Raw genomic sequence first — 12991 nt, forward strand, 5'->3', positions numbered from 1 at the left:
GTAATGAGGAGCAGATACTTAGAAAGAAAAGCGAAATCTCTACCGAAATTGAAAATATCTCGGAGATTGAGCGTGTGGATTCGGCGTGGCAATGAATCAAAGGAAGAAATGCAGCCGGCAGCCGTACATGTAAATGGATCCATTACGATTGGACATCTGCGAGCATCGGCCATTCCGATTGGACATCTGCGAACCTGCACCACCATTCAATATGATCATGGCTGATCATCCAACTCAATATCCTGTACCTGCCTTCTCTCCGTACCCCCTGATCCCTTTAGCCACAAGGGCCACATCTAACTCCCTCTTAAATATAGCCAATGAACTGACCTCAACTACCTTCTGTGGCAGAGAGTTCCAGAGACTCACCACTCTCTGTGTGAAAAATGTTTTCCTCATCTCAGTACTAAAGGATTTCCCCTTTATCCTTAAACTGTGACCCCTTGTTCTGGTCTTCCCCCAACATCCGGAACAATCTTCCTGCATCTAGCCTGTCCAACCCCTTAAGAATGTCATACGTTTCTATAAGATACCCCCTCAATCTTCTAAAATCTAGCGAGTACAAGGCGAGTCTATCCAGTCTTTCTTCATATGAAAATCCTGACATTCCAGAAATCAGTCTGGTGAACCTTCTCTGTACTCCCTCTATGGCAACAATGTATTTGAGCATTGGGCATTGTGACATCACACGATGGAACGTTCACCAGGGGCTGGGGCTCCTGCAAAGGCATATGTAAATGAATCCATTCCGATTTGCAGGGAATCAAAGGAAGAAATGCAGCCGGAAGCTGTACATGTAAATGGATCCATTCCGATTGGACATCTGCGAGCATTGGGCATTGTGATTGGACATCTGCGAGCATTGGGCATTGTGACATCACACGATGGGAACGAATCAAAAGGCAGAAAGGCAGCCGGACGGACGGCAGGCGACAGGCACAGACTTTTATATAATAGATAGAAGATAGATAGATAGATAGATAGATAGATAGATAGATAGATAGATAGATAGATAGATAGATAGATAGATAGATAGATAGATAGATAGATAGATAGATAGATAGATGAAACATAGGAAAATGGGACTAACATAGATGGGCAATCTTGGTCAGCATGGACATTGAGCCAAAGGACTTGTTTCCATACTGTATGACTCTATGCCTTAGTCCAATATTTCCGCTTTCAATTTATGCACAGGCATCTGATGTGGCACTTTGTCAGGTGACTTTTGGAAACTTGTTTACACTACTTGCAAGTGAGCAACTGAGGAGCAGCAGGGTGCAAGATTTTAAAAAGCAGCATTAGTGTCTGGGAATGACTGCTACTCGTGGTGTACAAAAGAAAAGCATGCAGGCATTAGTGGAGCAGCCTATTGGGAGCGGCCATGTTGGGAGAGGCTGTGGGTTCGGGTACAGTGTTTTATTGTAAGTAAGTGCTGAGACTTTGGATTGTGAGGTTTCGATGAGGAAGCTGAGTGGAGGGTGGTAGCAAGATAAGGTAAGGTCTTCTATTTTATGTCATTCATCCTTAGTGTAATAGAGATGGTAGTTGGCATGTGTTTGTTCTTCCTGATGTGTGTCCAGCTTCAGCTCCTGACTGACCATGTGAGGGAACTGGAACTATGGCTGGATGACCTCAGGATTGTCCAGGTGAATGACAGTATCATAATAAGACTTATAGTGAGATGGTTAAAGGTACAAGCAGAAAGTAGATTGGTGACCACCAGGAAAGGGAGTAGGCAGAGAGTGCAGGAATACCCTGTGGCCATTCCCTTGAAACAAGTATACCTTTTCGTATAATTTTGGGTGTGGCACAAAAAATGGGACAGTTGAATGCATGGCTTCGGAGTTGGTGCAGGGTTAGTGATTCAACTTTCAGAGGAGAGATGCAGCAGCAGTCAGATCTGTTAAACTAGGTCCAGCTCTGAGGTATAGAGGGGTAGGGTGCGATCAGACAGGGCTATGGTGATATGAGATTCATTAGTTAAGGAACAGACAAGAAATTCTGTGGCAATAATGGCCAGGTTCCAGATGGCTCATTCTGATATCCACAAATATAATGTGAGATGCAAGGGACAATTGGCAGTCTCTTCACAGTAAAATGTTGGATAAGTAAAACCATCAATTTTGCAGGGATTTCAAGAATGCTGTAAGACTAATAGGTTGTCATGATAGGGTTTTGTTTTAACTTTCCCAATATAAACTGCGGCTGCCATTGTTGCAAGGGCTTAAATGGGGTGGAATTTGTCAAATGTATTCAGGAAACTTCCCTCAGGTAATATGAGGAGAAAGTAAAGCTTGACCTACTCTTAGGGAATTTTGCAGGTCAAATGACTTAAGTGTCAGGGGGTGAGGTAGTTTGGAACCAGCTACCACAGTTCCATTAACTTTAAAATTAATGTTTTAAATGTTGCCAGCTTTGATTATTAGATGGGAATTTGCCAAAGTAGATTAGAGTAGGTTGTTTGTGGGCAAAGAGACATCTGGAAAATTAAATGCTTTTAAAACTGTGATAATGAGAGTTGAGCATATGCATGTTCCTGTGGCGTGAAGAGAACGGCATGTAGGAAAAAGGAACGCTGGACAATGAGAGAAATTGAGGCTCTGGTCAAATAAAAGGAGGAGGCGTGGGCCAAGTAAAGGCATTTGAGATCAAGACTTTCCCTGGAGGATTCTAAAAAACCTCCAGGCCAGGCTCTGGCCTAACACCAGCTCTTTAGGAGGTGGAAAAGAACATTTAAATTAGTATGATCTTTGGGAATTGTATACAACCTAAGAATGACGATTATTTCCTTTGTTGTTCGTTTTCATTGACAAGCAAAATATATTTCAGCTATTTTTCTATAGAGGGTAGAATAAGCACAGGAAATGTTAGATAAAATCTGCAATCAAGATCAAACTTTCTCCAAGCAATTTAGATCTCCCTGGCAAATCGAAGATTTTTATTCTTGTAATTTCATACATATTTCTCAATTTTATCCTTTATCAGAAGTTGCTCAGACTGAACCCATCAAGTAATCCAGTTGAAAATGTCAGCAAATCTTTAAAAAGTGCTTCAGAGTTCTAACATGATCTTATTTTTTGGTCTTGCTTGTTTGTTTCAATGATTCAGTCAGCTGTTAAAGATTCTAGCCTGCAAATAGCTTTACTGCATTTTAATGGAGTTAAAAGAGCACTCTTTGTCATAGTAATAGTTAAAATTGTCATTATCAACACAATCTTCTTTTGAGATAATCCCAGAACAACATTATTTGGTTTTACGAGTAATGTTGCATATGTCAGCATTCATGATTTTGTTGGATTTATCTATTGGAAGTTTTCCTAATTGCTGACATTTAGTCCACAGTTGCAATCGCAGCAACTGGCCCTTGAAGAAACGTACTGCAATGTAGGCAATACTATTTTAATTACTGGAATGTGTTGCCGCTTAAAACATGGGTGCTGCAACAGGAAATAACAATGATGGATGGAGAGACCACTTCAGTAACTTGCTGACAGCATGACATACCTGTTCAGACCATCAATGGCCCAGATGCCACCTTAATAAGGAGGGAGGGGGAGAGGGGGAGAGGGGGAGAGAGGGAGAGAGGGAGAGGGGGAGAGGGGGAGAGGGGGAGAGAGAGAGAGAGAGTTAATTCCCACTTCGCTTCAACAACCTCCTCAAATGTACCTTTGATTCCATCACACAATATTCCTTTCAGTTCAGCTTTGCCACCACTCCCGTCTAAAAAGTTGAATAGGCCATTTCCCAACTAAAAAGTTACAAGACCTCTGGTGCAGATGGTATCCCTGTTCACGTTCTAAAACAGTGGTGAAGAGCCTTACAATCACAAATCAAAAATTATTTTCTCCACATCAAGGAACAGAAGGCTATAACATGGCACATACCACATTTGATACCCTGATTATGATGGTGGACACAAAATACTGGAGTAACTCAGCGGGACAGGCAGCATCTCTGGAGAGAAGGAATGGATGACTTTACCCATTCCGTCTCTCCAGAGATGCTGCCTGTCCCGCTTCGTTACTCCAGCATTTTGTGTCTACCTTCGATTTAAACTAGCATCTGCAGTTCTTTCCTACCCTGATTATGATTATTTCTAAGTAACGTAACAGACAAGTCCAATTACCCTAACTGCATAGAGATCTCCTTGAAAGGAAAATCATCCACTCCAGCAATGACAGATACTAAAAATCAGAAATATTTGCTTCGGTTGTTGCTGCTGATTGCAATGAAGATGATTACAGTGTCATGGAGAAATTAAAAGCCACCAAATGTTCAACAGTGGAGGGAAAGACTGAAAAGTGTATATTTGATGGAAAGTATAACAGCTAAACTCCAGTTGAGGACTGATGCTTTCAATATTATTTGGACACCGGTATTACTACAAATGCCAAGATTGATTAAGGACACGAATGGATGAGCTTGCTCTGGTGCCTGTGAATAGGATGCTTTTACGATAGAATGCTAAGATGATTCGATGCGATACCGATAGATGCTAGGTGATTTGTATATTTTGTTTGTATGTGTATTTTGTCTTGTCAATAAATGTTGAGTGCAAAAAAAAAAAAGAAAGGAAAATCATCCCCAGAATCTCTTCAACCTCCTCCTCCCAATGGCCAAAGTGCTGCTCCTGGAAGCGTAGTTATCCATCTAGAATCAAAATGGATATGATCTTCATCTTGCAACATAAATGCCGGAAGAAACATCTGATTGAAAAGTGAGAAAGGGAAGGCAGAAACCGTTGTCATATACAAAAAGTGCTTGGAAGACATTTGAAGTGCTCTGACCAATGGCGTTTGACTCCATCAACTGGAGAACTCTCCTCGAGTTTGAATAACGACCAATGTCATCATCATCTTATGCTTGCATCTTTGCATCAGTATGCAAGGAAGCCATGATCCTAACCACTTTAACAATTCCAATTTTAATGGAGACTGATGTCAAGCAAGAATGCAATATTGTCCTAACGATCTTTGCTGTCTTCCTTGCTGAAATGCTGCACCTCAGTTCCAACAGACTTCCCATGGGATGGAGTGAATTTTCAGAACAAGTGGGAAACTGTTCAAACTACATTCAAGAACTAAGGTAATCTGAACACAGTAGCTGAGCTGTGGCATGTTGATGACACTTATGCTTGCACATGATCAGTCAGAGTTCTAAACCAGTTAACTTGTTCACTGGAGCATACGAGAGCTTGAGATTTCACTCAATATCTGCAAGAAAAGGTCCTCTATCAAATTGCCTATCAACAATAAAAGTTCACAGTGAGATCATAAAATGTGCGATAAAGGAGCCACTTCTTGGCAAAGGGAGACATCAGTGACAGAATTCACCATTGTATTCAATCTTCCAAATTCACTGGAAAGAGAAGCAACCCAAAGTCAATGTCCTCTACCAGGCCAATATCATTGGCATTGAGCCCCTAGTCATAATCAGTTAGCTCCATTAGTGCAGAGGAGTCAAAAACTACTGGGCATAGGTTTAAGGTGAGAAGGGGGAAATTTAAAAGGGAACGGACTAGAAGGGCCGAGATGGCCTTTTTCCGTGCTGTAATTGTTATATGGTTATATGGAGAGGCAACCATTTCGCCCAGAAGGTAGTATATACATGGAGCAAGCTGTCAAAGTGATGTAGATGGGTAAAATGATGACATTTAAAAGACACATTGGCAGGTATATGGATATGAAAGGTTAGGAGGCATATGAACCAGGTGCACGCAAGTGGGAGTAGCTTGGTTAAGGCCTGTTTCAGTGCTGTATAGCTCTATGATTCAATGAGAAGTGTAAGTGCATGCCAGAAACTGGACCATGTGCATCTAAAAATAAGTGGATGACCTGGTTAAAATGCAACATATGTTTTAGCATTTTGAAAAAGCTAACTGTAGGTCAAGGTTATAGAGCATCCCCACATAAAGTGGGATGGGGGAAATAAGAAACTACAGATGCTGGTTTACACAAAAGGGCACAAAGGTGCAGCATCTCTGGAGAACATGGATGGGTGCGATGGGGCCAAACATGCAGGGCTAATAAAATACCAAATGGTTGATCTATTTTGTCTTCCATCAAAAGTATTCCCTTAATAGACGCCAAACCTGAGCCATAGAACACAAGGTGCTGCAGTAACTCCCATATTCTTATCTGCTCTCCCCAATTTGCCTGTACACCAACTATTCACAATCTATATCAACCATTTAGCTCAATGGAGCAAATGTATTATTTCTGAGTTTGCTGCTGGCACAAAACTAAGTGGAAATGTGACAGTGTGGACGTTGCAAAGAGGCTTTAAGGTATGTACACAAGAATGAGCAATAATAAGGCAGATGTGGGGACATTGTGGGAAAATGTGAGGTAATCCACTTTGGTCAGGAATAAAACAAATAATGACCATCTTTAAATTTTGAGGGGTTGGGGAATATTGCTCAAAAGGACTTGAGTTCTTTTAGACAAATCACAAAAATGTCAATTTTGATGCAGCAGGCAATTAGAAAAGCAAATGGTGTGCAAATCCTCCTTTACTCAAGAGAATTTGAGCTGAAAGGTACAGATGTGGTACAATACAAGGTGTTAGTGAGACCACACCTTGGATATAATTACTGTTTGCCTTTTAAGGTAATACAGCAGATTTACCAGGCAGACGAGCGTCTGTCTTGTGAGGAAAGATCATCTAAATTAGATCTTCATTCTCTAGAATTTAAAACAACAAACGTGACTTCAACGAAACATGCAAAATACTTATAGGGCATCACAGGGAGGATATTTCCTCTGGTTGGAGAGTCCAGAACGTGGATTGGTTATTAAGTACCAAGAATAAATTACTTCCCACGGAAGGTAGTGAATCTTTGTCACTTTCTACCCCAGAGGGCCGTGAAGACTTGGTTGCTAATTACATTCAAAACAGAGTGTGAAAGATTTATGAATATTAAAGGATATTGAGAAAGGCCGGGGAAACAGTGGAACCAAATGACGTTCTCCTACTTTCTTATTTATTTATGAACCCCTCCTCAACAAATGTTACTTCTCTTCATTCAGTCCACAAGGAGATGTGTAAAACTAGATCAGCTTTCCCTCATCACTTCTCCATTCCAGAAGTACCTTGGAGACACAAGAGCCTGCAGAAGTTGCAATTTTGAGCAAAATAAAAACTTTTGGAGGAACTCAGCGGGTCAGGCAGCATCTGCAGAGGAAGGTGCAAGTCAGTGGAAGCCATCTTTGGTGGAAGCACCCCGCCTGCTTCAGGCTCTCCCCGAGCGCGCATGCGTTAATTGGGCATCTCTGTCCAAATGTGTGCGCATGCGTGAGCAGGGTGCCGCCCTTGAGGCGTCGCTATGCCGGGCCGAACTGGGTTGGTGCGCATGCGCAAGCGCTGGAACGCGGCGCCGTTGTCATGGAGCTGTGGGAGCCGGAGAGCCGGTGCCGGAGGGTTCAGCATTACGCGGCCTCCGGCTCCACGCTTCCATGGGACCGCTTCTCAGCTTGGCTGGAGTGCGTCTGTGTGGTCACATTCGACTTGGAGCTGGGTCAAGCGATCGAGGTGAGTGTAGGCCGCGGTGGGAGCTTGGGCTGGAGGATAGGACACTGGCGTTGCAGGATGAAGCCCGAGGAGGACAGTGAGTGATCGGTTGGGTAAAAAATGTTGTGCCTCACGTAGAACCTTTAAAGTTTAAAGTATATGACTTATATTGGTATTATGCACGTTTGGTCTCTTGCATCTCCATATACTGCTTTCCCGATGCCGTGATGTGCAGATGTGACAAGTACGCTGACGACGCCTCTTTCTATCTCGGCAGCTCTGTCCACCTGACCTGGTGGAGTCCCGGTTATCCTTTCTTTAGTTTGAGATTAAACATGCCTTTCTCCTATCAAATTATATGAAAAGGATATATTCGGACTGGCAAATTGTGTGCGTTCGCTGCAGCTCTTCCTTCCCTGATTCCTGTGTGAGAAACGGTATCATAGAGGCTATGATGCTGGAGAAGTAATGTCGAGGCCAGGAAAAATTACGTGGGACTAATGATTTTGAGTATTACAATGATGCTGTGGAAAATAAATTCGACCTTGAATAAAATGTAGTGGTGATTATAATGACTGATCTCAGACAACGGCGAGAAGGCCTACCGGGAGGAGGTGGCTGATCTAGCACTCTGGTGCCAGGATAACAGCCTCCTCTTGAACATCAAAACAACGAAGGAGCTGATCATGGACTTTAGGAGGGCACATCATCTGAGGACGTACACTTCATTGAGGATAAATGGGGATCCTGTGGAAAGGGTGAACTGTTTTAAATATCTGGGAGTCCACATCTCCGAGGATATGACATGGGCATCACACGCCTCAGCACTCGTGAGTAAGGCAAGGCAGCGCCTTTACCACCTCAGGCAATTGAGGAAATTCAGAGCGTCTCCGAGGATCCTCCAGTGCTTCTACGCAGCGGCGGTGGAAAGCATCTTGTCCGGAAATATTACCATCTGGTTTGGGAATTGCTCTGCCAAGGACAAGAAGGCTCTGCAGAGAGTAGTGCATTCGGCCGAACGCACTATGGGAACTTCACTTGCCCCCCTGCAAGAACTATACAACAGGAGGTGCAACTCCAGAGCAAATAAAATCATGGGAGACCCCTTCCACCCCTGCAACGGACTGTTCCAGCTGCTACGGTCAGGCAAACGCCTCCATTGCCATGCGGTGAGAACGGAGAGGTTGAGAAGGAGTTTCTTCCCAGAGGCCATTCGGACTGTAAACGCCTATCTCACCAGGGACTAACTCTACTGAACGTTTTTCCTTCCATTATTTATTATGTAAAAGAATATGTGTGTTATGATTGTGTTTATAATTTGTTTGGTTGTTTGGTTGTTTGTCTTTTGCACAAAAGTCCGCGAGCATTGCCACTTTCATTTCACTGCACATCTCGTATGTGTATGTGACAAATAAACTTGACTTGACTGGAAGTTTGGTCCATATTTGACTGAAATCCACAATAGTCTTGTGTTCTTTTGGATGCCCTTTAAATTCTCTTGTCTTTTTTAAAGTCTCTTGCCCAGAGTAGGAGAATCGAGGACCAGAGGACATAGGTTCAATGGGAAAAGATTTAGTAGGAATCTGAGGGGTATTTTTTTTCCACACAGTGGGTGTGTGGAACAAGCTGCCAGAGGAAATAGTTGAGGCTGGGACTATCCCGTAATTTAAGAAGCAGTTGGACAGGTACAGGTTTGGAGGGATATGGACCAGGCGCAGTCAGGTGGGACTAGTGTAGCTGGGACATGTTGGGCCAAAGGGCCTGTTTCCACACCGTATGATCGCTCTATGACTCTATCTAAATTGACATAGTAAGCCACTTGATCCAAGGGCAACTAAGGTTATCCAGTAAATACTGGCTCTGTAGGTGAATGAATTAAAAAAAAACTGTTTACATTGTTCTTTTTTATCCTGATTTGTGTTTTTGGCTAATCTATCGTCATGAAAGAATCACTATGTTCTGGAATTTCACCCTCTTCTATTTCCTTTGAGATCTTACTTAACAACCAATTTTGATGTCACTCTTTGCAATTGCTTTTGAATTCTGTTTGATTTTGTTTTGTGAAGTTTCTGGGATAATTTTATTTGTTAAACTCAAACAATCCGTAATATAAAAGATTTTGTAGCTTTTAATTTTTTCATCAGTCTTTCTTTCCTGATATCTTCCCTCCCATCTTCAGCCTTTTCTTCCTCATTTGTTCTTTTATTCAGGCTATTGAATACTATGATCTCCAACTAAACTCCAAACTACGAACTGCTTGAGGTGCACAAGGGACTTTGGGTGTTGTTTTTTTTATACTATATTGTTTTTTTAATTTATTGAACTTTTTTTGTTTGTTTATTATATCTATTGAGCACTGTGTTTACAAACCTGTTATATTGCTGGAAGCAAAAATTTCATTGTCATGTTTTGGGGCATATGACAATAAAACATTCTTGGTTCTCTCTTCTCTTGACTCCAAGCAGCATTCTGGAAAACCTATTCTACACCCTCTCCAAACCCTCCACATCCTTCTTACAATGGGGTGACCAAAATGGCACACATTATTCCAACCAAAATCTTAGAGTTGCATCATGAATTCCTGACTCTTCTAGTCAATGCCTTGACCAAAGAAGACGAGCATACCATACTTTACTACTCATTTTACTTGTGTTGCCACTTTCAGGGAGCTATGGACCTGGACCCCAAGAACCCTCTTGTACATTAATGCTGTTAAGAGTCTTGCCATCAACCTTCTACTTTCCCCATGTATTTCACCTCCCAAAGTGCGAGTCCTCACACTTACTCGGATTAAAATCCATCTGCCATTTCTCAACAAATATGCTGCTCTACCGTTGTCATTCAAAATTCAATATCCCACTGTTTGCTTGACCACTGCATTTAGTACTATAAAGTTACTGCACTTGCGTTGTGGAAACAAACCAAATCAGTCACAGAACAATTATGACTTGCCTATTTTATTCTCCCTCACCTTCTTAAATACGATATCTTAATTATTGGCAGCCAACCTCTGGCACTGAAGAATAACTATTACAATTTGGAATGTTTTCTTAGTTTTAATTCATTGAGATTATAATATTTATTCATCTATTTCTATTTGGTTTTCTTAATTTATTTCTCTTCCGTTACTAGATTTGAGATTGAGTTCAAAGAACTTTTTATTTTATTCTCTATCTGTGCATTTTAATTTCATACAATTTCACTCTACACGAGGAGGCTGCACAAAGATCCAAAAATGTTCTTATTCTTGCTGCAGTGAATTGTGTATTTTCAAGTCAAGAGTGTTTTATTGTCATATGTCCCAGATTGCACTTTGTCTGTTTATTGATGTATATATATATATATATATGGTCACACTGATCTGATCTGTACTTATGACTATAATATCCTGTTGTGCTGCAGCAATGCAAGAATTTCATTGTCCTATCTGGGACAGATGACAATAAACTCTCTTGAATCTTGAAATAGGACAATGAAATTCTTGCTTGCTGCAGCACAACTGAATATGTAAACATAGTACATAACGGGAGACAAAGTTCAGTGTGTGTGTATATATGCACAATCAATCAATAAACAAATATAGTACAATACTAATAATAGTCTGTTGTAGTTTAGAGCTTATTTGTTGTCGTGTTTAATAGCCTGATGGCTGTAGGGAAGAAGCTGTTCCTGAACCTGGACGTTACAGTTTTCAAGCTCCTGTACCTTCTTCCCGATGGCAATGGTGAAATGAGTGTGTGGCCAGGATGGTGTGGCTCTTTGATGATGTTGGCTGCCTTTTTGAGGCAGCGACTTCGATAGATCCCTTCGATGGTGGGGAGGTCAGAGCCGGTGATGGACTGGGCAGTTTCACAACTTCACAACTTTTTGCTGTCTTTTCTGCTCTTGGACGTTCAAGTTGCCGGACCAGACCACGATGCAACCAGTCAGTATGCTCTCTACTGTGCACCTGTAGAAGTTCAAGAGAATCCTCTTTGACATACCGAATCTCCATAGTCTTCTCAGGAAATAGTGGCACTGATGTGCCTTCTTTATAATTGCATCAGTGTGCTGGGTCCAGGAAAGATCTTCCCCAGGAATTTGAAGTTTTTGACCCTCTCCACCATCGACCCATTGATATAAACAGGATTGTGGGTCCTCATCCTTCCCCTTCCAAAGTCCACAATCAGTTCCTTGGTTTTACTGATGTTGAGAGCCAGGTTGTTGTGATGGCCAATCGGTTGATCTCACTTCTATACTCTGACTCATCATCATCATCTGTAATTCGTCCAAAAGTGGTGCGTTGGTGAACTTAATGGAGTTCACACTATGTCCAGCTACACAGTCATGGGTATAGAGTGAGTAAAACAGGGGGCTGAGCATGCAGCCTTGAGGTGCACCCATACTGATTGTTACTGAGGATGAAGTATTCCTGCCAATTCAAACAGACTGTGGTCTGTGGATGAGGAAGTCAAGGATCCAATTGCAGAGGGATGCGCAGAGACCCAGTTCCGTGAGCTTGGTAACCAGCTTTTGTTTTGTTTTTTTTATCAAAAAATGTATTCAGTTATTAAAAAATAATATTTACACTACAATAAAACAAGCCAGAACCCACCACCATAATACAATACAAACATATATCCATAATAAACTACTATACAACTATGTTACAATCCTTATTGAGGATACATTCAACACCCTGTGGAGCCCAGCGGTCCCGGAACTCCTTCAGGGTGCCCGTGGACAGGGCAAATTCCCTTTCTAACAGCACCCGGGCACGGACGTATCCCCGTAAATGGGGCAGGGAGCCGGCTCGGGTAGAGCCTTCCACCACCTGGCGCCTTGACTTGCGGATGGCCAGCTTGGCCAGGCCCAGGAGCAACCCAACCAGGACATCTTCAGCCCTACCCTCTCCCCTATGCACAGGGTGTCCCAAGATGAGGATGGTGGGTGAAAAATGCAGCCAGAAGGCAAGGAGCAGCCCATTTAGGTATTCAAACATGGTAACCAGCTTAGAGGGGATGATGGTATTGAATGCCGAGCTGTAGTCTATAAACAATAGCCTGACGTAAGTGTTTTTATTGTCCAAGTGGTCCAATGCGGTGTGGAGAGCCAGTGAGATCGCATCCTCCGTTGACCTGTTGTGGCGGTAGGTGAACTGTAGTGGGCCGAGGTTCTTTTCGAGGAGGAATTGATATGCCTCATAACCAACCTCTCAAAGCACTTCATCACCACAGACTTTAGTGCCACTGCTTGATAGTCATTGAGGCACGTCACCTTACTCTTCTTGGGCACCGGTATTATTGATGCCCTCTTAAAGCAGGTGGGAACCTCAGACCTCAGAAATGAGAGGTTGAAAATGTCCGCAAAAACTCCAGCCAGTTGGTTTTCACAGGTTTTGAGAACTCGACCAGGTATACCATCAGGTCCAGGTGCTTTTCGGGGGTTCACCCCCCTGAAGGATCTTCTGACATCGGCAATGCTGACGTTCAGCAACTTG

General features: G+C 42.5%; 1 protein-coding gene across 2 annotated transcripts in view; it reads left to right on the plus strand.

The window, feature by feature from the left end:
- Positions 1–7352: 7352 nt before the first annotated feature.
- Positions 7353–12991, plus strand: part of dennd6b (DENN domain containing 6B) — a 48709-nt gene continuing 43070 nt past the window's right edge. The window contains exon 1 of one of the 2 annotated variants that reach the window (XM_033039933.1): positions 7353–7533. In XM_033039933.1, coding sequence (XP_032895824.1) covers positions 7387–7533 — 147 coding nt within the window. In that variant the 5' untranslated portion in view covers positions 7353–7386. The remainder of the gene's footprint in view (positions 7534–12991) is intronic. The other variant, XM_033039934.1, reaches the window with a different exon arrangement.

Source organism: Amblyraja radiata, chromosome 21 (assembly GCF_010909765.2).
Source record: "Amblyraja radiata isolate CabotCenter1 chromosome 21, sAmbRad1.1.pri, whole genome shotgun sequence".
Lineage (NCBI taxonomy): Eukaryota > Metazoa > Chordata > Chondrichthyes > Rajiformes > Rajidae > Amblyraja > Amblyraja radiata.